Source organism: Chlorocebus sabaeus, chromosome 10, assembly GCF_047675955.1.
Source record: "Chlorocebus sabaeus isolate Y175 chromosome 10, mChlSab1.0.hap1, whole genome shotgun sequence".
Taxonomy (NCBI): domain Eukaryota; kingdom Metazoa; phylum Chordata; class Mammalia; order Primates; family Cercopithecidae; genus Chlorocebus; species Chlorocebus sabaeus.
The window spans coordinates 128,481,060-128,507,104 of record NC_132913.1 but is presented as its reverse complement, the minus strand read 5'-3'; the positions used below and the strand labels follow the sequence as shown (position 1 = coordinate 128,507,104).

The 26,045-nt window shown below is 51.5% G+C and overlaps 1 protein-coding gene across 2 annotated transcripts in view; it reads right to left on the bottom strand.

Annotated features, from left to right (window-relative positions):
• Positions 1-26,045, bottom strand: part of CROCC2 (ciliary rootlet coiled-coil, rootletin family member 2) — an 85,834-nt gene that overhangs the window by 29,843 nt on the left and 29,946 nt on the right. For both annotated transcript variants that reach the window (XM_038000604.2, XM_038000605.2), the window contains exons 15-19: positions 16,923-17,116; positions 8,443-8,561; positions 7,840-8,009; positions 7,044-7,220; positions 1,548-1,661 (exon numbers count right to left, since the gene is read on the bottom strand). In XM_038000604.2, the coding sequence (XP_037856532.2) occupies positions 1,548-1,661; positions 7,044-7,220; positions 7,840-8,009; positions 8,443-8,561; positions 16,923-17,116 (774 nt within the window). The remainder of the gene's footprint in view (positions 1-1,547; positions 1,662-7,043; positions 7,221-7,839; positions 8,010-8,442; positions 8,562-16,922; positions 17,117-26,045) is intronic.

Sequence of the window (26,045 nt, the reverse complement as noted above, 5' to 3'; positions counted from 1 at the left end):
AAGGCCCTGCTGCCTGGACACCCCAGCCCCCAACCAGGTGGCCTGCATATGCCTCTGTGCAGCCAGTGAGAAGCGCCCCCGTTCAGAATGGGCACAGAAGGGGCCTGCCTCCTGCGCCTGGCACCGTGGCCTGTGTTCTGTTCACTGCACACTGAGCCATACATTCAACGCCAGTCAGGTAGGTGTCCAACCCTGCCTCCTTGCCAGGGACAGGGAGGAAAAGGTTTGCCCGAATTTAAAATGAGCCCAGAAGTGTGGGAATGAACGGCCTCGTCACTGAACATGCTGGGAGCTGGGACAGAGGCAGGAGGCAGGTGTGGGCCCAGCTGACGGGGTGTGTGCGGCCAGAGAGGGCAGAGAGCGGGTCAGAGCTGGGGTCGGCAGTCAGCCTCGCCTTCGATCCTACCTGTTCCTGGAAAGGAGAGGAGCTGCGTCTGGTGCCTTGAGCCCATTCCCTCCCTGCCCAGGGCACCCTGGCACTTGTGTCTGTTCAGGGCCAGCCCCTGCCACCCAGGACAGCAGCCCCGACCTCAACACAAACAGTCCCTCCTCAGGTCCCCTGGACCTTGGGAGGCCCTGCTGTGGCTCCTCCATCTATGTCCTATTGCTGGGCTCTGGCCACCCCCCATGTGAGCCAGGCCCCAATCCATGTTCTATCACTGGGCTTTGGCTACTCCCTAGGAGCCCTGCCCAGTCTCTTCGTCTCCCATGTGGGACCTGGTGCCATGTCACAGATGGGCTGAAGCCTTGGCGCTCTGCAAGCAACAACAGTGGGTGCCCAGCCTTGCCCACGAGCTGGAGGCATAGGCCTCAGAGTCCTCCTCCCCAGATCCCTCCTCCCCAAAGCCCTGCTCCCCAGATCCCTCCTCCCCAGAGCCCTCCTGCCCAGTGCCCTATTTGCTGCTGCCCACCCAGCCCTCTGGACTTGGGCTCCAGGGGAGGACTCAGGGGTCCCAGGTGACCCCCACTGGCTGCCTGCAGCAGCCTTCGTGCATGGGAGAGCCTCTGTTCACTGACTGAGGGTGGGCAGCTGTTTGCTGGGGAATGGGCTAGCTCCTCTGTGGACGCCTCTGTCCTGGCTCCACTCAGGACTCAGTGTGGGTGTCTTTCCAGCTGAGAGTTTCCTCGGGTGCAGGCCCAGCTGCCTCAGGTTCAGTTTCTCCATTGGAAGGATCTCTGTGGTGAGTTCCACGAGGCTGGTGCACATGTCCCCAGCTGTGCTTTTCTATGAGCAGCTCCAGTGCACACATGGGCTCAGCCACTTGCTGCTGCTGGCTCATGGGTGGCCCCCAGCTGGGCCAGGCCTCCCCTCTCTGGCCCCTGCCAGCCCTGAAGCTAAGGGAGAACCGCTTTGGTTCACTCAGACCTTTCCTGCCCATTGGGTGCCCCTCCCACCAGGAGCCCTGGAGGCACCAGGGGGAAACTGAGGCTCAGGAAGGGAGGGGATGGAGAGGGACATGCCACTGGGACTAGGCAGGAGGGATGGCTCCCTGGGGTCAGCTAGCACCTGCTTGGCTGTGCACGTGGCCGGGCTGTGTGGGGCTCACCTGCGCTTGCTCCTGCTGGCTCTGTGCCTCCTGCTGTACCCGCTCCAGCACCCTCCTGGCCCTGGAGAGCTCCTCGCTCAGAAGGCTCAGCTCTGCTTCTTTCAGGGACAGGGCCTGGACAGGACGGGGTATGCTTGTGAGAAAGCTGGGGAGGCTGGGGGGAGGGATGAGGCCCCCCTCGAAGGAGAGGCTGTGGTAGAATGCTGAGTGCAGAGGCTCCCCTGGACACAGCATGTTCATGTTCCTGTCTGTACATCCCTGCCGCTGGAGAGGAGAGGCGGCTCCCACAGAGGCAGCCCTGGGCCCTGGGCCCTTTCACCCTCTGAGCGCCTGCCCTCTGTCTGACATCATGTCACCTCTGTGTCTGCCCTTGGGCCCATCCCTGGGGTATCATCACCTTCCTCTGCCTGTCCAAAATCCTGCCCTTTCCCATGCAGTTTGGGGGCCTTCATGAGCCACCCTCATCCCTCTAGGCAACACCCGCTGCAGTGCAGAGAAGGAAGCTTAAAAGCCTGAAAATGCTCCATCTCCCTGATGGTGTGGGAGGCGCGTGTCAGTGAGACACCCTCAGCCCCAAGGGCGGCACGCTGCTCCATGGGCCAGGCTGTGGAAGCAATGCCTGTCACATTCACACATGAATATTCTCTCTATGCCCAGGCCCATTTGGGGGAGGGCAGCCCAGAGACACGCGTGCACCTGTGTGGAATGACCTCTGTGTGGTGTCACTAACGTCTGTGACATTACTGTAATGGCAACAAAGCTGGAGGCAACCCAGATGTCCATGGAAGGAAGAATAGCCAGCCACAGGAAGACCCAGTCCTGGCAGCTCAGCATGCAGCCCAGAAACAGAAGAACAAAGCGGCCGATACACAGTTGGGAAAGGTCACCGAGATGCTTTGATAATTGAGAAGAGAAAGGCCCAGGAGCCAGCGTGGACTTTCCGTTCCCTTTGTATTAAAAGTGCAGTGTTGGGGAGGTAATGCTGTATATTTCTGTTTGCACGCAATCTTTGGAGGGTGTTGCATAACAAAAGATTTATCAGGTCTTTGTCCTGGGTCCTTGGAGGAAGCTTGTACACACTGGGGGTTTCCCAAAATGAGGACTGTCTACGTTATTCCTGGCGGGCCCCTGGGACCACACGGGAGTTTATGCTAATAAGGTGACTCAGGGTGGACTCCTACTGATTCCTTTTTTTATTTTTTGAGACGGAGTCTTGCTCTGTCGCCCAGGCTGGAGTGCAGTGGCGTGATCTCGGCTCACTGCAAGCTCCGCCTCCCGGGTTCACGCCATTCTCCTGCCTCAGCCTCCTGAGTAGCTGGGACTACAGGCGCCTGCCACCACGCCTGGCTAATTTTGTGTATTTTTAGTAGAGACGGGGTTTCACCGTGGTCTCGATCTCCTGACCTTGTGATCCGCCCACCTTGGCCTCCCAGAGTGCTGGGATTACAGGCGTGAGCCACCGCGCCCGGCCTCCTACTGAATTTCAGGATAGGGGCTGTCTGCTGAAAGACCATTATTAGAGAGTTGAGCCTTTGAGCCAAAGGATGTCAACCCAGCCTCCCAGCAGTCAAAGAAGCGGGCTTCGGTCGCATAACCAATCACTCCACGGATCATGTTACACGGTGAAACCCAGTAAAAACTCTGGACGCCAAAGTGCAGTGGAGCCTCCTGGCTGCTGAGCACACTGGGGTGCAGGAGGGTGCTGGGCTGGCTCCACAGGGAGGGCACAGCAGCCCCTGTCTGTGACGTGCCCACACCTTGCCCGCGTGTCTCCTCTTCTGGCTGGTCTTGAATTCCATATTTGATAATGAAACTCTAAGAGGAACAAGAGGCTTTCCTGAGTTCTGTGAGTCATTCTAGTGAATGGCTGAACCTGAGAGGACCATGGGAACCCCCAAACTTGTAGTCAGGTGGTCAGAAGTGTGGGTGGCCTGGAGACCCCTGGACTTGTGGATGGTGTCTGAGAGAGGGTGTCCTGCTGGGGACCTTGCCCTGTGGGGTCTGTGCTATCTCTGGGTCAGAATTGCATGGGCGTGTTACAGGGGAATCAAAGAGAGAGGACAACTGTTCCCTGAGTGGCCTAGTGAAGGGGAGGGGCAGGAGTGGGGGGCTTTTCATTGAATGGCTTTCTATATTCTAAACCATTTTAAAAATCAATGCTCCCCCTTGCTCCCCTCCCTCGCTCCCTTGAGGCCCTGCTTGTTTTGCTCGGTTGGAGACCTGCTGGCTGTTTATGAATCTGCCCTTACTGGACTATAAGGTCTGCAAGGGTGGGGGCCCTGTCTCTCCCTCCTGTGCCCCTCATTACTGGGCACCACAAGGGAGTATTTGTTAGAATTTTAGGCAAAACTTCACCAAATATGGAAGTGTGGCATTCTCTCGGGTAAGGGCTTCGCTTTGCAAACAGGTGTGGGCAAACCGCCATTCAGACACGGCAGGTAAGAGCATGGAGGGTCCCGGTGAAGGCAGCCCCTCCTGGGCCAGCGGTTCCAGGTCTTTGGCTCCTGCTCTACGTATAATTCCTCTTCTTCATTGTAGAAATAAGATCCCCGACTGGGTCATCACAGGTTCCTCAGGGAAGTGTGGGGAAGTTTCCCGCTAGACCCCCAGCCTCACTGCTCCGCTCAGTTTCTCTGCACAGGCCGCCTAGGATAACAGTCAGCTGGCCGAGCAGAGGTCCCGGGAAAGCTTGCTGTACCGGCAAGGGCTCCACAGGCCAGCCTGTCTGTGCTCTGCCCCTGGGGTGTCCCTTATCGTGGTTCTGCTGCGAGTCCAGGGAAGGGAGGGTACTAGCACACGGTGCCTGTCTGCCCTCTTAGCCTGCACTCCTGTTTTTGTTTTGTTTTGTTTTGTTTTGATACGGAGTCTCACTCTGTCACCCAGGCTGGAATGCAGTGGCATGATCTCTGCTCACTGCAACCTCTGCCTCCTAGGTTCAAGCGATTCTCCTGCCTCAGCCTCCTGAGTAGCTGGGATTATAGACACCCGCCACCACACCCACCTAATTTTTGTCTTTTTTTTTAGTAGAGACGTGGTTTCACCATGTTGACCAGGCTGGTCTTGAACTCCTGACCTCAGATGATCCGCTGGGCTCGGCCTCCCAAAGTGCTAGGATCACAGGCCTGAGCCACCAAGCCTGCACTCCTGTTTGACCGAGGTCCCCTCTCTTGGAGGGCTGTGTGTGCCTCCGGGAAGCTGGGATTAAATAATCACATAAGAACAGGCCACGTTGTCCTGTGGTTGGTCTCAGATGGGAATGAGGGGCTGCGTGGGGGCCTTGATGGGCCATCCACTCCCCAGATGTATTGCTTGCCCTGGAGCCTCTTTTCTCATATGTCCAATGGGAATAATATCACCACGTCCCAAGGGGCTTTGAACTTACCTTTCTCCTCCTTTGCCTGGCTCTCAGCCCCTCTCACATGGACCCTGCCTCAGCCTCTCCCCAGCCTCCTGGCCCCAGACTCTCTTCCACCCAAGTCCTATCATATCACCCTGGCTCAAGAACATCCACTGGCTCCCTGTCACCTGAGGCTGGTGCCCGAGGCCCATCCCGGCTCCACTGCACACCTCTCTCGCTGCTTCCACTCACGTGCAGCCTGGCAGCTGTGCAGAACTTCATGCCATCCCCAGACATCCTGCCAACGTCCACATCCTCTCCACCCAACACTACTATTCCTCCTGTAAGGCCCTCCCTGCCTCCACCTAAGGATGCGGAGTTGTGGGGCGGTTAAGAGCACAGACCTCGGTGTCCAGCAGGTGCACTGCACAGCCCTGTGCGAGGCATTCGATATTTGTGGACCTCAGTTTTCTCACCACTACTATAGGGATAATTAGAGCATGTGCCTCAGAGTGTTGCAAGAATCAAATATTAAATGCAGAGAGTTTGACAATAAATCTTGGCTATTTTGGCTACTGTAACTCCTCCTGCAATTTGTCTTTTTTTTTTTTTTGAGGCATCTCTGCATCTTGGCTCACTGCAACCTCACCTCCTGGGTTCCAGTTTTTCTCTTGCCTCAGCCTCCCAAGTAGCTGGGATTACAGGTCCCCACCACCATGCCCGGCTAATTTTTTGTAGTTTTAGTAGAGACAGGGCTTCACTATGTTGGCCAGGCTAGTTTTGAACTCCTGACCTCAAGTGATCCACCCACCTCGGCCTCCCAAAGTGCTGAGATTACAGGTGTGAGCCACAGCACCCGGCTTGTAATTGGTACCAACATCTTATAGTCCTTATCACCCCATGTGACACAATGTGGACGTGTTCATGTGTCCATTCCTTTCACTCCACGGTGAATTCCTCAGGGCGGCATGATATACCGGAACAGCCTAGACTCAGGGTAGCTTTTATTGGGCCAGTGGCTGAGTCTCAACTGCTGCTGGGATGGAAGGATGGCCAGATGTGTGGCTGGTAATTCTGTGCTTGGCTTGGTGTTTGAGTTGGATACACCGATGGATGATTGGATGACTGGCTGGTTGGTGGATCAGGTGGATGGATGGATAGACACATGGATGGATGGCTGGATATGTGGCTGGACAGCTGAGTTTGTGGACAGATGAAAGGATGTTAAGTGGATGGATGGATGGATGGTCAGATGGGTTGTGGATAGCTGTGTGGATGGAAGGTTGGGTGCATGGATAGTTGGATGAATAGTCAAATGAACTGATGAATGATTACATGGATGGTGACATGTGTAGATGGACAGCTAGGAATGTGGATGCATGGCCATATATCTGGGTGGTTAGCTAAATGTGTGGAAAGAAGAATGGATATTCAAGTGAGTGGGTGGATAGTGACAAGTGTGTGGAGGGACATTCACATGCATGGATGGATGGGTGGATAGATAGATGAATGGACAGATGGATAGATGGATGGATGGGTAGGTGAGTGGATGAGTGTATGGATGGATGAACAGGTGGATGGGTGGATGGATGGATGGGCAGGTGGATGGGAGGATGGATGGATGGATGAACAGGTGGATGGGTAGATGGATGGATGAGCAGGTGGATGGGTGGATGGATGGATAAATGGATGGATGGGTGAATGGATGGACAGATGGATGGGTGAATGGGTAGGTGGGTGGATGGGTGGATGGATGGATGGAGGCGTAGGTGGGTGGATGAATGGACAGAGGGATGAATGGAGAGATAGATGGATGGATGGGTAGGTGGGTGGATGGGTGGAAGGATGGATGGATGGGCAAGTGGATGGGTGGACGGAGGGGTGAATGAATGGACAGATGGCTGGATGAACAGATAGGTGGGTGAGTGGGTGGGTGGGGGGATGGATGGATGGATGGATGGATGGATGGATGGACGGATGGGTGGGTAGGTGGTTGGACATCTGTCCATCATGACTGCTGTGGAAGAACAAAGCTGAAATTGCAGTGACCTGGAAAGGCTGCATCTGCCTGAGGTGTGGCCACATGCAGCCCTTGTGCTGAGCCAGAGATGACAGGTGCAGTGAGTGTGAGCAACCCCGCTGCCCAGCCCTGCCATCACCTGTTGCATCTTGTGCTCCAGTTGGAGAAGGCTCTCGTCCCGCTCCTGCTTCAGGCTCTGAATTTCCCCCTTCAGAGCCTCCCTCTCGGCTGCACTTTTTGTCACCAGCTCCTTCTCCTGCTCCAGCTGGCATCTGGCTGCCTCCTTCTCCTCTGCCAGGGACAGGCTCAGGGTCTCCTGGACCAAGGTAAAGGGATGGGCTGTGAGGTCCGGCAGGTGAGGCCAGCAGTTGTCTGTGGTCCTGAGTGAGAGCTGGCCCGTGGGATGCCAGGGCTGATGGGCCCCAGGGGCTGTCCGGTCCAGCCAGCTGCACCCCTCTATGTCTTCCCCTCAGAGTCACCAGAGCAGGGAGGGCCTCTCTGGGTCTCAGCACCTGTTATCCCACATTGATCTATCAGTTTGTAAACCATTCCTGAGTCTCTGCAGTGCCCCTGCCACGGAGGGGTGTAAAGACATGTCAAACCAGGCCTCCAGAAGCCTGGGACCTGCGGGACGGGGCCCCCTCCAGCCCCCGTCCCTCAGACTGCACCAGACCAGCCAACAGCATGTCCAGCCTCTTCCATGAGGGAGGCCCCCCCCAAATACCAACCCAAGCCCAGTGTGAGGGCTCCACGAGGAAGGCCCTGGATGCCCACGTGAACTATGAAGCGTGAGCAGGTCCTTGCCCAGCCTTCCCTGGCCAGGTGCCTATGTCTCTGAGCTCAGTCTCCCAGGGCCCCCTTCTCCCAAGGGCCTGCCATTCCCTGGGACCTGGTAGCCTTCTAGGAAGCTACTGGTGGGCTCCTGGGAAGCAGACCTTCTCCCTCTGGAGCTGTGCCAGGGCCTCACGGTGAGCTGACACCTGGCTCTCCAGGGCCCGCTGTGCCTCCCGCTCCTGCTGTGCCACCTGTCGCTGGAGCCGCCCCGCGTCCTGCCGCAGCTTCATCTCCTGGACCTCCCAGTCACTTTGTAGCTGCTCCATTTCCACTGTGGGGTGATGGGTAAGGTGTGCCAGGGCCTGGCATGTGGAGCCCCGAACCCTTTGGGACTCCTTAGGGAGTGACAGCCTTGGTGGCGACCACTGTCCACTCCAGGCTCTGCGAGTGGGCGGCCAGCCCATGGCAGGCTGGGCTGAGCAGGGTCAAGGGTACAGGGCTGCAGCTGGAGGCTACACGCTGACCCTGCGGCCACAACCCAGTTCGGAGCCTCAGGCCGGCACCAGGTGCGGCCTGGGCAGGGTGTTGCTGTTCCTCATGGGCGAGGTGGCCCAATTTGCTTCGTCACATGAGCTCCAGGCTCACGTTCATGCCCCTGTGGGCTCCGGAGAGGGGTGCAGCATGTGTGGGTAGTGAGCTCCATGCCAGGGGCCCCTGCATGGCTGACTTTTGGGGAAGGAGCTGAGGGAGTGCCCTTGGAGCACCTTGCAAGGCTTGCCGAGCGAGTCCCGTGCTCTGGGTCTCCTCCTCCAGCTGCTCCTGCAGCTTCGTGGCCAGCTGTTGGGCCTCGCGGAGGCTGCTCTCCAGGGAGTCCCTCTCTGCCCTGCAAAGGAGCAGCAAACAATGGGCAAGGCATCCATAAGATCCCACGTATAACATGTTCTCTATAGCTTTACACAGGCGTTAATGAGATTTAGCTGAAATGCAAATAAATGGAAGAATGTTGTAGAAATTATGGTGCATCTTGTCTCTGGAGCACCATGTGCTGTTAACAAGGACGAGGAAACTATTTTCTATTCTAATGTCATGAAAAGAGTCCCCCCAAAAAGTCACCCACCCAACTGGACCCCCACATGCAGCGTGATTCCATCATGTGAAAAGCCTGCGAGGTGCATTTGTGCACGGAGATGCCACTGCTCAGAAGACACCTGGAGCACACACCAACGCACAGCAGTGCCCGTTCCTGGGAGGGAGGGGTGATAAAAAACCTCACATTTCTAACAATTAATTCATCAGTGATCCAACCATCAATGGCAAGTTTCATTGTTGCTCTTTGCTGTCCTGTGCTGGGTGTTTATCAGTGAACAAAGCAAGGCACCAAACAACACATACAAACACACTGCAAGGGCTCAGGCAGAGACACCCATATGAAGATGCAAATGGTGGGTGCCCAACTCCAAACAGATGAGGTCAGGGCGGGCCATGGGCCACGGGGACCCTGGCAACTCTTGACCAGGCCCTGCCTCCATTTCTCTTCCATCTTTCTGGCCACTGCCACCTCCTTCATCAGGGTTAGAGCACATCCCAGCCTTCTGGGGGCTCACCAGAGCTTGCAGAGGGAGGTCCTCTGGGCTCAGGTCAGAACCCCCAGAAACCTCACTCTGCTGCATGCTACTGTGCTCCCCTTCCAGTCCCTCCTCCCGTAAGTGCTCCTCATGACCCCCATCCCACACTCCCAGGCTTGAGTGCTCTCTTCACCTGGCAGCTCTTCTCCCTTCTGTGTGTAGGAAACCCTCCCTTCAAGTCAGCCTGGAAACCCCTCCTCCCAGAGGCCTGCCTGGTCTCCTGTAAGGGATGTGGCCTCTGCTGCTCGGAAATCGGACGTCTTTGCCTGAAGCTTGGGGACCTGAGCCTGTGCCCAGCCTCTCTCTCTCCATGGGGGCCCAGGAGCAACTCCAGGGGCTCCACCATTGAGCCCCTGGACTGGAGGCCTGGCCCCCCACGGGGTGCTCTGAGCAGGGCAGGGCTGCTCAGGGTGTGGGCCGACAGGGACCTTGGTCCATCTTGCTGGCTGACAAGCGGGCCAGGACTCCATGAAGGGAGGGAGCAGGTCCCCACTGCAGAAGCCTTGTCAGGGCCTGAGGATCCGAGAGTGGAGCCCTTCATAAAGTAGACCCGTGGGGAGGCCTAATCAGAAGCAAGGAGCTGCAGCAGGATTTCCCGCACTTAGTGGTCCTCAGTGTTACCTGTGAGTTCATCAAAATGGCAGCATCCACGCTCTCCGGCCGCACTGGGCCAGTCAGATAAACACAGAGTGTGTCGGGCCGACGGGGCTTCAGGTCAAGCCCCTCTGTCACCAGAGGCTCAACTGGCCGTCAGGACCCCTGTTCAGTGGCCTGTGATGCTGGGGCCCGCAGGGCTGCCATGTGCAGGGGGGGTCAGTGGCAGGGCAGAGGTAGGGGCAGCTGTCAGGGCAGGACCCAGGCTGCTGAGGGCTCTGGCCAGGGCCTGTGTTCTGGGCAGCAGATCCTACCAGCAGGAAAGGGACCTCCACCCCTGGTCCTGGGAGCCCCCAGGGCCCAGAAAGGAGCACGGGAAGGAGCCTCCCTCAGGTTTTCCTTCCTGATTGCCGTGCAAGCTTTCACTTGGAGAAGGGGTTTCTCTGCAAAGAAGCTCAAGGATCCCAGACTCCAATGTTTCTCATGCCTCTCAGATTCTAGAATATTCCAGGAGGAAATCTTTTCAACAAAAATACTTAGCAGCGCCTGAGCAGGGCCCTCAGCAGAGCCGAGAAGGCACAGAAGCCATCAGCAGGTTTCTGCAGAGGCTGCAGGATCCATCCAGATCCCCAGGCAGCAGCCTACACACACACACACACAGGGCGGCACCTACACACACACACCGGGCGGCACCTACACACACCCACCAGGCGGCACCCACACACACACACACACCGGGTGGTACCTACACACACACACACAGGGCGGTACCTACACACACACACCGGGCGGCACCTACACACACACACCGGGCGGCACCTACACACACACACACTGGGCGGCACCTACACACACACACCGGGCGGCACCTACACACACACACCGGGCGGCACCTACACACATACACCGGGCGGCACCTACACACACACACCGGGCGGCACCTACACACACACACACTGGGCGGCACCTACACACACACACCAGGCGGCACCTACACACACACACAGGGCGGCACCTACACACACACACCAGGCGGCACCTACACACACACACTGGGCGGTACCTACACACACACACCAGGCAGCACCTACACACACACACACACCAGGCGGTACCTACACACACACACCGGGCAGCACCTACACACACACACACACCAGGCGGTACCTACACACACACACCAGGCGGCACCTACACACACACACACACAGGGCGGCACCTACACACACACACACACACACCAGGCGGTACCTACACACACACACCAGGCGGCACCTACACACACACACACACTGGGCGGCACCTACACACACACACACACCAGGCGGTACCTACACACACACACCAGGCGGCACCTACACACACACACACCAGGCGGCACCTACACACACACACACACCAGGCGGTACCTACACACACACACCAGGCGGCACCTACACACACACACCAGGCGGCACCTACACACACACACACAGGGCGGTACCTACACACACACACCGGGCGGCACCTACACACACACACCGGGCGGCACCTACACACACACACACTGGGCGGCACCTACACACACACACCGGGCGGCACCTACACACACACACCGGGCGGCACCTACACACATACACCGGGCGGCACCTACACACACACACCGGGCGGCACCTACACACACACACACTGGGCGGCACCTACACACACACACCAGGCGGCACCTACACACACACACAGGGCGGCACCTACACACACACACCAGGCGGCACCTACACACACACACTGGGCGGTACCTACACACACACACCAGGCAGCACCTACACACACACACACACCAGGCGGTACCTACACACACACACCGGGCAGCACCTACACACACACACACACCAGGCGGTACCTACACACACACACCAGGCGGCACCTACACACACACACACACAGGGCGGCACCTACACACACACACACACACACCAGGCGGTACCTACACACACACACCAGGCGGCACCTACACACACACACACACTGGGCGGCACCTACACACACACACACACCAGGCGGTACCTACACACACACACCAGGCGGCACCTACACACACACACACCAGGCGGCACCTACACACACACACACACCAGGCGGTACCTACACACACACACCAGGCGGCACCTACACACACACACCAGGCGGCACCTACACACACACACACAGGGCGGTACCTACACACACACACCAGGCGGCACCTACACACACACACCAGGCGGCACCTACACACACACACACAGGGCGGCACCTACACACACACACAGGGCGGTACCTACACACACACACAGGGCGGCACCTACACACACACACCAGGCGGCACCTACACACACACACCAGGCAGTACCTACACACACACACACAGGGCGGCACCTACACACACACACCGGGCAGTACCTACACACACACACCGGGCAGTACCTACACACACACACCAGGCAGTACCTACACACACACACAGGGCGGCACCTACACACACACACCAGGCAGTACCTACACACACACACACTGGGCGGCACCTACACACACACACCGGGCGGTACCTACACACACACACCAGGCGGCACCTACACACACACACACAGGGCGGTACCTACACACACACAGGGCGGCACCTACACACACACACCAGGCGGCACCTACACACACACACCAGGCGGTACCTACACACACACACCAGGCGGCACCTACACACACACACACAGGGCGGCACCTACACACACACACCGGGCGGCACCTACACACACACACACCGGGCGGTACCTACACACACACACCAGGCGGCACCTACACACACACACACACTGGGCGGCACCTACACACACACACACACCAGGCGGTACCTACACACACACACCAGGCGGCACCTACACACACACACACCAGGCGGCACCTACACACACACACACACCAGGCGGTACCTACACACACACACCAGGCGGCACCTACACACACACACACACAGGGCGGCACCTACACACACACACACACAGGGCGGCACCTACACACACACACCGGGCGGCACCTACACACACACACCGGGCAGTACCTACACACACACACACACACCAGGCGGTACCTACACACACACACCAGGCGGCACCTACACACACACACCAGGCGGCACCTACACACACACACACAGGGCGGTACCTACACACACACACCAGGCGGCACCTACACACACACACCAGGCGGCACCTACACACACACACACAGGGCGGCACCTACACACACACACAGGGCGGTACCTACACACACACACAGGGCGGCACCTACACACACACACCAGGCGGCACCTACACACACACACCAGGCAGTACCTACACACACACACACTGGGCGGCACCTACACACACACACCGGGCGGTACCTACACACACACACCAGGCAGTACCTACACACACACACAGGGCGGCACCTACACACACACACCGGGCAGTACCTACACACACACACTGGGCGGCACCTACACACACACACTGGGCGGCACCTACACACACACACCGGGCGGCACCTACACACACACACCAGGCGGCACCTACACACACACACACAGGGCGGTACCTACACACACACACACAGGGCGGCACCTACACACACACACCAGGCGGCACCTACACACACACACCAGGCGGCACCTACACACACACACACAGGGCGGCACCTACACACACACACCGGGCGGTACCTACACACACACACACACAGGGCGGTACCTACACACACACACACAGGGCGGCACCTACACACACACACCGGGCGGCACCTACACACACACACCAGGCGGCACCTACACACACACACACAGGGCGGCACCTACACACACACACCAGGCAGTACCTACACACACACACACAGGGCGGCACCTACACACACACACCAGGCAGTACCTACACACACACACACAGGGCGGCACCTACACACACACACAGGGCGGCACCTACACACACACACCAGGCGGCACCTACACACACACACACACCAGGCGGCACCTACACACACACACACACCAGGCGGCACCTACACACACACACCAGGCGGCACCTACACACACACACACACACAGGGCGGCACCTACACACACATACCGGGCGGCACCTACACACACACACCGGGCGGCACCTACACACACACACCGGGCAGTACCTACACACACACACAGGGCGGCACCTACACACACACACCGGGCGGTACCTACACACACACACCGGGCGGCACCTACACACACACACCGGGCGGCCCCTACACACACACACACAGGGCGGCACCTACACACACACACAGGGCGGCACCTACACACACACACCGGGCGGCACCTACACACACACACCAGGCGGTACCTACACACACACACACCGGGCGGCACCTACACACACACACCGGGCGGCACCTACACACACACACCGGGCAGTACCTACACACACACACCTGGCGGTACCTACACACACACACAGGGCGGCACCTACACACACACACCGGGCGGTACCTACACACACACACCGGGCGGCACCTACACACACACACCGGGCAGTACCTACACACACACACCTGGCGGTACCTACACACACACACAGGGCGGCACCTACACACACACACCGGGCGGTACCTACACACACACACCGGGCGGCACCTACACACACACACCGGGCGGCACCTACACACACACACATAGGGCGGTACCTACACACACACACCAGGCGGTACCTACACACACACACCAGGCGGCACCTACACACACACACACAGGGCGGCACCTACACACACACACAGGGCGGCACCTACACACACACACCGGGCGGCACCTACACACACACACACAGGGCGGTACCTACACACACACACACAGGGCGGCACCTACACACACACACCAGGCGGCACCTACACACACACACCAGGCGGTACCTACACACACACACACAGGGCGGCACCTACACACACACACCAGGCAGTACCTACACACACACACACAGGGCGGCACCTACACACACACACCGGGCGGTACCTACACACACACACCAGGCGGCACCTACACACACACACCAGGCGGCACCTACACACACACACACTGGGCGGCACCTACACACACACACCAGGCGGTACCCACACACACACACACTGGGCGGCACCTACACACACACACTGGGCGGCACCTACACACACACACACACCGGGCGGCACCTACACACACACACACAGGGCGGTACCTACACACACACATACCGGGCGGCACCTACACACACACACCGGGCGGTACCTACACACACACACACCAGGCGGCACCTACACACACACACCGGGCGGTACCTACACACACACACACCAGGCGGCACCTACACACACACACCGGGTGGTACCTACACACACACACACCGGGCGGCACCTACACACACACACCAGGCGGTACCTACACACACACACACACACACACACACACACACCAGGTGGTACCTACACACATACACACACACACACCAGGCAGCACCTACACACAAACACATCGGGCGGTACCTACACACACACACACCAGGCAGTACCTACACACACACACCAGGTGGTACCTACACACACACACACACACACACACCAGGCGGCACCTACACACACACCCCAGGTGGTACCTACACACACATACACACACACACCAGGCAGTACCTACACACACACACACACACCAGGTGGCACCTACACACACACACCAGGCGGCACCTACACACACACACCAGGCGGTACCTACACACACACACACCGGGCGGTACCTACACACACACACCAGGCGGTACCTACACACACACACACCAGGCGGTACCTACACACACACACCAGGCGGCACCTACACACACACACACACACAAGGCAGCACCTACACACACACACCAGGCAGCACCTACACACAAACACACTGGGCGGTACCTGCACACACACACCAGGCGGCACCTACACACACACACCAGGCGGGTACCTACACACATACACCAGGCGGTACCTACACACACACACGCACCAGGCGGTACCTACACACACACACACCAGGCGGTACCTACACACACACGCCAGGTGGTACCTACACACACACACACATACCAGGTGGCACCTACACACACACACCAGGCAGCACCTACACACACACACACACACCAGGCAGCACCTACACACACACACACACCAGGCGGCACCCACACACACACACACCAGGCAGCACCTACACACACACACACACCAGGCAGCACCTACACACACACACACACCAGGCGGCACCTACACACACACACCGGGCGGCACCTACACACATCCTGTTCCTGCCTGCGAGTGCCCATCCCAACTTCCGGGAGTTGCCCTGAGGGCCTCTGGGCTCACCCGCCCACACTCTCCACCTCGTGTGTCCCTGGGCTGGCCCTGCTCCGGGCTCCAGGGGTGGGTGTGCCACCCAAGCCTGGGATCAAGCCCTGTGACTCCCGGCTCCCAGGATTGGTACAAGGATATCACGCAGCTCAACATGGCCCATGGCCGCCACTCACAGGCCTTATGGGGAGAAGGGTGCTCTGCGTCTGCTGGAAGGAGGACCCTGGAGTGGCTGCTGGCCATCTTGCCACCTCTCAGAGTGAGCCTGCCTGGAATAAGGTCTCAGAGCCAAGCTGTGCTGAGGGAGGGAGAAGCAGGATTCCAAGGGCACTGTGGGAGTGCCTGAATCCAGCCATCCCTTCACCCTGAACTCCACAGCTCCATGAGCAAGATCTGCCTTCCACTGGTCTCAGCTGTGTTTCTGCACTTGCCACCACCTCTTTCAGGAAGGTGACCCCAGTGCTTTCACTGGGTTGACCTCTTCTAGATGCCCCGCCCCAACCCAAAGGCACTGTGCTTGCCTCTCACTCACAGCCCATTTCATGTGCACACACTCCCTCCCAGGCCTATGCCATGGTGTGCGTGTCCCCATACGCTGCCACACTGCAGACTCTCTGAGGGTAAGGACATGTGGGACATGCCCTGACTGGCAGGCCTTTGCATACCTGAGATCAGCTGCCTCTTCAGCTGCAAGCCGGCCCTGCCTCTCCAAGGCCTCCTGCTTGGCCAGCAGCTGGGCCCGCTCCTCAGACAGAGCATCCTTGTCTTGCAGGGCCTGCTGCAGAGTGTCCATCTGGACCTCCTGGTCCTGCAGGCTCTGAGCCAGCTGCTCCTCCAGGGCCTGTTTCTGGCATGTGACCTAGAGGAGGTGGAAATGGACAGTCAGCAGAGAAAGAGAGTAAGTGGGTGGGCGAGCATGGGCCTCTTGAGGGGAAAAAAGGACTTCAGAAGAAGTGATTTCATGCAGAATGGCATGGAGGTGAGAGTGGAAGAAGTGGGTGGACCTCAGAAGCACATGGATGTCTTTACAATAGAGGGGGCATCCACTCAGGTACCCCGATGGGGATGGTACTGAACTGGGCACTCCAAGGTAGGAGCCAACTGTCAATCTAAATGGTACCATTTGTTTGTCCTCCAGTGTCCAGGGGTCAGGAAACACTGCACAGAAATGGCAACAGAAGGGAATGGAAAACTAGACTGCTGCAGACCAACACTTCCACCAAGAATATCATAAAAATCTAGGTAGATATATCACAAGAATATGTAAGAGACCTCAGACAGCTGAAAAGACAGCTGGGACTGAAGCAGCGAAGATCTTGGAGAGAAGAGAGACACAGAGGAATGAGCCCAGCATTTGGTGTCTCCTTTTCCCTTAAGGCATTTGCTGATTTAAAAGTTTGGGCTGAAAAATTGAGATGCCAAGAAGAGCTTCTGGCAGTACCATGGCCTGAGGGGAACAAAAATTAGGGTTCAGGGTTCAGAGCCACCAAAGCGGAGAGGCTCTGATACGTATCACAAGACATCAAGTTGTATTCACAGCAGGGCTTGATCCTAGTAGTAGTGGTGAATCAGAAACAGACCATCCTTCATAGACACTGAAGCTCAGGTATGAATCATCCCAGTCACTGATTGGATTACAGGGACCTTCTACCTTCACTGCCTGCCAGGGTCAAAAGTAAATTCTGGCCGAGTGCGGCGACTCCCAGCACTTTGGGAGGTCAAGGCAGGTAGATCACTTGAGGTCACGAGTTCAAGACCAGCCTGGCAACATGGTAAAACCCTATCTCTCCTAAAAATACAAAAATTAGCCGGGCACGATGGCATGCACCTGTAATCCCAGCTATTCAGGAGGCTGAGGCAGGAGAATCGCTTGAACCCAGGAGGCAGAGGTTATGGTGAGCCAAGATCATGCCCCTGCACTCCAGCCTGGGTGACAGAGTGAGACACTCTCTCAAAAACAAACAAACAACAACAACAACAAAAATAAACCCTTTCTGGAAGAAGAATAGCATTGTCAAGATCCTCAAATTATTTCTGTAGTTTATTATATATAAGATTGACTATTTAATCAAGATCTGGCCTATCAGGAGACAGGACCACATGACAAAAAAACCACAAATAAGAACAGAAAATAGATACAGATCCTCCCACCCTGGTTATCTAGATATTGGAGTTATCAGACACAAACTTTAAAATAGTTGATTAACATGTTCAAGAAGATGGATAGCAAGATGTAAAGTTTAACAATAGAACTGGATACTAAATATAAAAAATACAGTTTAAAATATAATAACCAAAAAAGTAAGGAAACTAATAGACAACGGCAGATTAGACAGAATAAAAGAAAGGACTAGTAACCTGGAAGAGAGACAAAAGAATGTGTTCAGACTGAATCATAAAGAGAAAGAAGGATGGAAAATACACAAAACAGTGTTATAGACATATGGGACAAGCCAAAAATGCCCATCATATGTGTAATTACAGTCTCAGAAGGAGATGAGAGGACATATTTGAACAGATACAGGCCAAGAATTTTCCAAATCTAGTAAAATACATCCAGCCACAGACTTAAAATGAGCTGTAACCCCCAAAAGAATAAATTGAAAGAAAATGTCACAGATATACAACTTAGTAAAGTTTCTGAATACCAAAGATAAATATTTTTTTTTTTTTAAAAAAAGGGAAAATGTCACATAGCCATGAAATGAACAAGACTGACATTTACTTTCCATGCAACAATGAAAGCCAGAAGACAATGGAATGACTTCATTACATTTCTGAAAGAAAATAATGGCTATTTTAGTATTCTATACCCAGTGAAAACATTCTTCAAAAGTAAAAACCAGGACTTTCTACTTCTGATAATGGTGAGGTAGGTTGTTGAGGACTAACCCTCCCACCTAAAGCAACTGGAAAAGTGGCACAACATACAACCCAATAATCTATTTAAAAGCATTAGAGAGACACTAAGGCAGTCAGGTCCCTGGTGTTCAGGCTACAGGGAGAAATATATTAAAGTGAGTCTGAAATTCTACGAATACAACAGGTTTCCCCTTTGGGGTATCTGCCAAGTCCTAAGTGACACAGGGTGTAGAGCCTCAGGATCCAATAATAAAGCTTTAGGCCGGGCTTGGTGGCTTATGCCTGTAATCCCAGCACTTAGGGAGGCTGAGGTAGGCAGATCACCTGAGCTTGGGAGTTTGAGACCAGCCCGGCCAACATGGCGAAACCCCATCTCTACTAAAAATACAAAAATTAGCTAGGGGTGTGCCTGTAATCCTAGCTACTCAGGAGGCTGAGGCAGGAGAATTGCTTGAACCCGGGAGGCGGAGGTTGCAGTGAGCCTAGATCGCCCCATTGCATTCCACCCTGGGTGACACAGCGAAGGTCTGCTTGGGAAAAAAAAAAAAAAAAAGGTTTTAGCTAAAAGACTGGGAACATGGCCTAAGATTTCAGCAGGCTTATGAGATTGAAGCAACATAACTTAGAGTTCAGAGATACCAAAGCAGCCAGGGAATGAAAAGAAGAGCAGATATCAGAAGGGAAGGAAAAGCCTGGAGGTAAACCTGAGATTCTATATTGTGATTTTAAAAAATGGGACTGCTGGCTAAGCGCATAATCCCAGCATTTTGGGAGGCTGAGGCAGGTGGATCACTTGAATCCAGGAGTTTGAGACCAGCCTGGGCAACATGGCAAAACCCCATTTCTACAAAAAACACAAAAATTAGCTGGGCATGGTCACGTGTGCCTGTAGTCCCAGCTACTCGGGAGGCTGATGTAGGAGGATTGCTGGAGCCCAGAAGGTCGAGGCTGCGGTCAGCCATGATCATGCCACGGCACTCCAGCCTGGGCAACAAAGACCCTGTCTCATAAAATAAAATAAATGGTACTGCTTTGAAAAAGTATGTATTTTTTTTAATATATATAATTCAGAAGCAGTAAAGGACCAGGAGACTAAGAATCTGAACAAAAAAATAGCAGTTGAGAGTCTGGGAAGTCAGATAGGACTTTTGAAAGTCTTATAGAGTTGAGAAAATAAAACCTGGAGTTTAGGGCTAACTAAAGAGTAGGAACCCTGGTAAACACCTGAGATTTCCAATTAGGAACATAGGAGAGTTATATTACACCCTGGGGTAAGCCAGAAATAGACGACTCCTCAGAAAACACGGAAGCACAGTTACAAAGCAGCTAAATCCTCAACTGGATAAAGGTGATTTATCCCTATTCTGATTTCCCGAAGTCAAAAGCAAATTCCCTCTGGAAGAAGCTTGTATCATTCAAAGCCTTAAATTATGTCTATGAATTACATCTACAAAAACACAAAGTCTGTCATTCAATAAAAAATTATTAAGCCTAATAAAAAAATTAAGCATACTAGGAGACAAGGCCAAAGTACTGAAAATAAATAAATAAAAGACAATAGAAATAGCTCATTAGGGGATCTAGATGTTAGAGTTATCAGACAAAGACACAAAAAAGTACTGTAATTAATATGTTTAAAAACACACTCAAGAAGGTAAAGAATGTTACCAAATAACTGAAATGTTTGTGAAAAGATGAGTGTGTGTGTGTGTGAATGGTTAAAAATAATCATTTAAAAATAAAAAATATTAGTAAAGTAGTATAAGGTTTATAACAACATATACAGAAATAAAACAGAGCAACAAGAGCGAAAAGGATAGAAGAGATGTCTTAGTAAATTGGTGCTGCTATAACAAAATACCTGAGACTGGGTAATTTATAACGAGCGGAAATGTATTGATTTATCTTCTCACAGTTCTAGAGACTGGGAAGTCCAAAATCAAGGTGCTGGCAGGTTCAATTGTCTATCAAGGACTACTCTTGCCTCCAAGGCTGTGCCTTGATTCTGCATTTTCCAGATGAGAAGAGTGCTGCATCTTCACATGGTGGAAGGCACAAGGGGAAGTGAGACACAAATGTTGCAGGAAGCCCCTTTCATAAAGGCTTTAATCTCACTGATGAGGGTGGAACCCTTATGGCCTAAATCATCTCTTACAGGTCTCACCTCTTGATACTGTCACAATTAGTCATTACGTTTCAACACCTACATTTTGGAGGGGACACATTCGAAACATAGCAAGGGATAAATGGAATATATTGCTGGAAGGATCTTACATTGTTTGTGAAGTAATATAGTATTTGGATATAGGCTGTACATGTCATAATTTTAGGGTAATCACTAAAACTAACAAAAAGAAACACAGCTAAAAACAATCAATAGAGAACATAAAATGGAATACTAAATAAATATGCAGCTAACCCCAAAAAAGGCCAGAAAGGAAGAATGTAAAAATATTTTTAAAATATGAGACAAATAGGCTGGGCGCGGTGGCTCAAGCCTGTAATCCCAGCACTTTGGGAGGCCGAGACGGGCAGATCACGAGGTCAGGAGATCGAGACCATCCTGGCTAACACGGTGAAACCCCGTCTCTACTAAAAACAATACAAAAAACTAGCCGGGCGAGGTGGCGGGCGCCTGTAGTCCCAGCTACTCGGGAGGCTGAGGCAGGAGAATGGTGTAAATCCGGGAGGCGGAGCTTGCAGTGAGCTGAGATCCGGCCACTGCACTCCAGCCTGGGCAACAGAGCGAGACTCCGTCTCAAAAAAAAAAAAAAAAAAAAGAGACAGATGGCAAATACTTAGATGTAAATAAAGCATATTAATAGTTACTTAAATGTAAGTGGTCTAATAAACACTCTAATTAAAGATAGAAGTTGTCAGAGTAAATATAAAGGCAAAACCCAAGTATGATTTTGACATACACTTTATTTGTTGATTTCTTAATTTTTCTATTTCAATAGGTTTTTGGGTAACAGGTGGTGTTTGGTTACATGAATAAGTTCTTTAGCGGTGGTTTCTGAGATTTTGGTGCACCCATCATCTAAGCAGTGTATACTGTACACAATGTGTACTCTTTTATCCCTCACCACCCCCAACCCTTTCCCCCGAGTCCCCAAAATCCAATGTATCATTCTTATGTTTTTGCATCCTCAGAGCTTAGGTTCCACATATGAATGAGAACATATGATATTTGGTTTTCCATTTCCATTTCCACTTCACTTAGAATAATAGTCTCCAATTCCATCCAGGTTGCTGTGAGTGCCATAATTTTATACCTTTTTATGGCTGTGTAGTATTCCATAGAGTGTGTGTATATACATATATATATCATATTTTAAAAATCCACTCGTTGATTGATGGGCATTTGGGCTGGTTCCATATTTTTGCAATTGCAAATTGTGCTGCTATAAACATGTATGTCCAAGTATCTTTTTTGTATAATGACTTCTTTTCCTCTGGGTAGATGCCTAGTAGTGAGATTGCTGCATCAAACAGTAGATCTACTTTTAGTTCTTTAAGGAATCTCCACACTGTTTTGCAGAGTGGTTGTACTAGTTTACACTCCCACGAACAGTGTAAAAGTGTTCCCTTTCACTGCATCCATGCCAATATCTTTTTTTAAAAAAAATTTTTTTGATTATGGTCATTCTTGCAGAAGTGAGGTGGTATAGCATTATGGTTTTGATTTGCATTTCCTTGATAATTAGAGATGTTGAGCATTTTTCCCTATGCTTGTTGGCCATTTGTATATCTTCTTTTGAGACTTGTCTATTCATGTCCTTAACCCACTTTTTTGATGGTGTTGTTTGTTTTTCTTACTGATTTGAGTTCTTTGTAGATTCTGGATATTAGTCCTTTGTCAGATGTATAGATTGTGAAGATTTTCTCCCACTCTGTGGGTTGTCTGTTAACTCTGCTGTTTTTGTTTGTTTGTTTGTTTTTTCTGTGCAGAAGCTTTTTAGTTTAATTAAGTCCCATCTATTTGTCTTTGCTTTTGTTGCATTTGCTTTTGGGTTCTTGGTTATGAAGTCTTTGTCTAAGCCAATGTCTAGAAGGATTTTTCCGATATTTTCTAGTTTTTTTTTTTTTTTTTGAGGCAAAGTCTTGTTCTGTCACCCAGGCTGGAGTGCAATGGCATGATCTTGGCTCACTACAACCTCTGCTTCCCGAGTTCAAGCGATTCTCCTGCCTCAGCCTCCTGAGTAGCTGGGATTATAGGCATGTGCCACCATACCTGACTAATTTTTGTATTTTTAGTAGAGACAAGGTTTCATCATGTTGTCCAGGCTGGTCTCAAACTGCTGACCTCGTGATCTGCCCACCTCAGCCTCCCAAAGTGCTGGGATTATAGGTGTGATACCGTGCCTGGCCTATCTTCTAGAATCTTTATGATTTTAGGTCTTAGATTTAAGTCTTTGATCCATCTTGAGTTGATTTTTGTATAAGGTGAGAGATGAGGATCCAGTTTCTTTCTTCTACATGTGGCTTGACAATTATCCCAGCACCATTTCTTGAATAGAGTGTCCTTTCCTCACTTTATGTTTTTCTGTGTTTTGTTGAAGATCAGTTGACTGTAAGTATTTGGGTTTATTTTTGGGTTCTGTATTCTGTTTCATTGTTCGAAGTGCCTATTTTTATACCAGCACCATGCTGTTTTGGTAACTGTTACCTTACAGTATAGTTTGAAGTTGGGTAATGTGATACCTTCAGATTTGCTTTTTGCTTATTCTTGCTTTGGCTCTGTGGGCTCTTTTTTTGGTTCTATATGAAATTTAGGATTTTTTTCTAGCTCTGTGAAGAATGATGATGATATGTTGATGGGAATTGCATTGAATTTGTGGATTGATTTTGGCAGTATGGTCATTTCTACAATATTGATTCTACCCATCCATGAGCATAGGATGTGTTTCCATTTGTTTGTGTCATCTATGATTTCTTTCAGCAGTGTTTTGTAGTTTTCCTTAAAGAAGTCTTTCACACCCTTGGTTGGGCATATTCCTAAGTATTTTTTTTTTTTTTTGCAGCTATTGTGAAAGGGGTTGAATTCTTGATTTGATTCTCAGCTTAGTCGCTGTTGGTGTACAGCAGAGCTACTGATTTGTGTACACTAATTTTGTATCCTGAAACTTTGCTGAATTCATTTACCAGCTTAGGAGCTTTTGGGAGGAGTCTTTAGGGTTTTTTAGGTATACGATTATATTATCAGAAAACAGTGAGCGTTTGACTTCCTCTTTACTGATTTGGACGCCTTTATTTCTTTCTCTTGTCTGATTGCTCCAGCTAAGAATTCCAGTACTGTGTTGAATAGAAGTGGTGAGAGTGGGCATCCTTGTCTTGTTCCAGTTCTCATGGGGAACACTTTCAACTTTTCCCCATTCACTATAATGTTGGCTATGGGTTTGTCATAGATGGTTTTTATTGCCTTAAGGTATGTCCCTTCAATGCCAACTTTGCTGAGGGTTTTAATCATAAAGAGATGCTGGATTTTGTCAAATGCTTTTTCTGCATCTATTGAGATGATCATGTGATTTTTGTTTTTAATTTTGTTTATGTGGTGTATCATATTTATTAACTTACGTATGTTAAACCATCCTTGCATCCCTGGTGTGAAACCCACTTGATCATGGTGACACACACTTTAAATAAGCAGACACAGACAAGTTGAAAGTAAATATATGAAAAGGATATACCATGGAAACACTAAGCATAAGAAAATGGAAGTGGCTATATCAATATCAAAAAAGTAGATATCAAAAAAGAGTATTGCTAGAGATAAGAGGGGATGTTTTACAATTATAAAAAGCCAATTCCTCATAAAGACATAAAATACTAAATATATATACACCTAATAATAGAAATTTAAAACACATGAAGCAAAAATTGACTATAGGAAGAAACTAAGGGGAGATCTAGGGAAAAAAACAGACAATTCCATTATCACAGATGGAGATTTTAATGCCCTTCTGTCACTAACTGATGCAGCAAGTAGACAAAAACAACCAATCAAAGAAATAAATCAACACACAAAAAACCCCAGTAAGGGCTTAGAAGATTTAAACAGCATTACTAAGCAACTTGATTTAATTTATATTTGTAGAACAATACACTCAGCAATAGCATAATACACATTCTTTTGACATGTTCAAGATAGATGATAGACTGGGACATTTAAATCCATCCAAATAATATGGAGTATGTCCTCTGATCATGATGCAATTATATTAGAAATTGATAACAATTAGACATTTAGAAAACCCTATTTGGAATTTAGGCCATAGATGTCCACATAATCCATGGGGCAAAGAATAAATCACACGAGGAAAGAGAAAATAGTTTGAATTGACTGATAATAAAAACACAACATGCAAAATTATTAGGATGCAGATGAAGAAACAGCCATAAAAGCAACTAAGAAATTGGAATAGATTATGTATCTGTTAAAGAAACTGAATTCATTATCAAATGCTTTCTCACAAAGAAAACTCCAAGCTCACACTATTTCATTAGTGAATTCTGCCAAACATTTAAGAACTAAGTAATACCAATTTTACACAAACACTTTCCGGAAATAGAGGAAGAGAGACTATTTTCCAGTGTATTTTAGGAGGCCAGCACAACCCTGATTCCACATCTGACGATTCCAAGGAAAGAAAATTACAGAACTATTATTCACAAATAGAGATGCAAAAATCTTTAACAAAATATTATAAGTTGAATAAAAAATATATAAAATGGATACTAACTCATCACAAAGTAGGGCTTACTTAGGTATGCAAGTTTAACATCTAAAAAATCAACCAGTATAACTCACTGCATTAACAGCACAAAGAGAACAATGACGTGATCATCTTAATAGTTCCAGAAAAAGCATTCAGCAGAATCCAATACCCATTTATAAATTTAAAAAAATATCAGCATACTAGGAA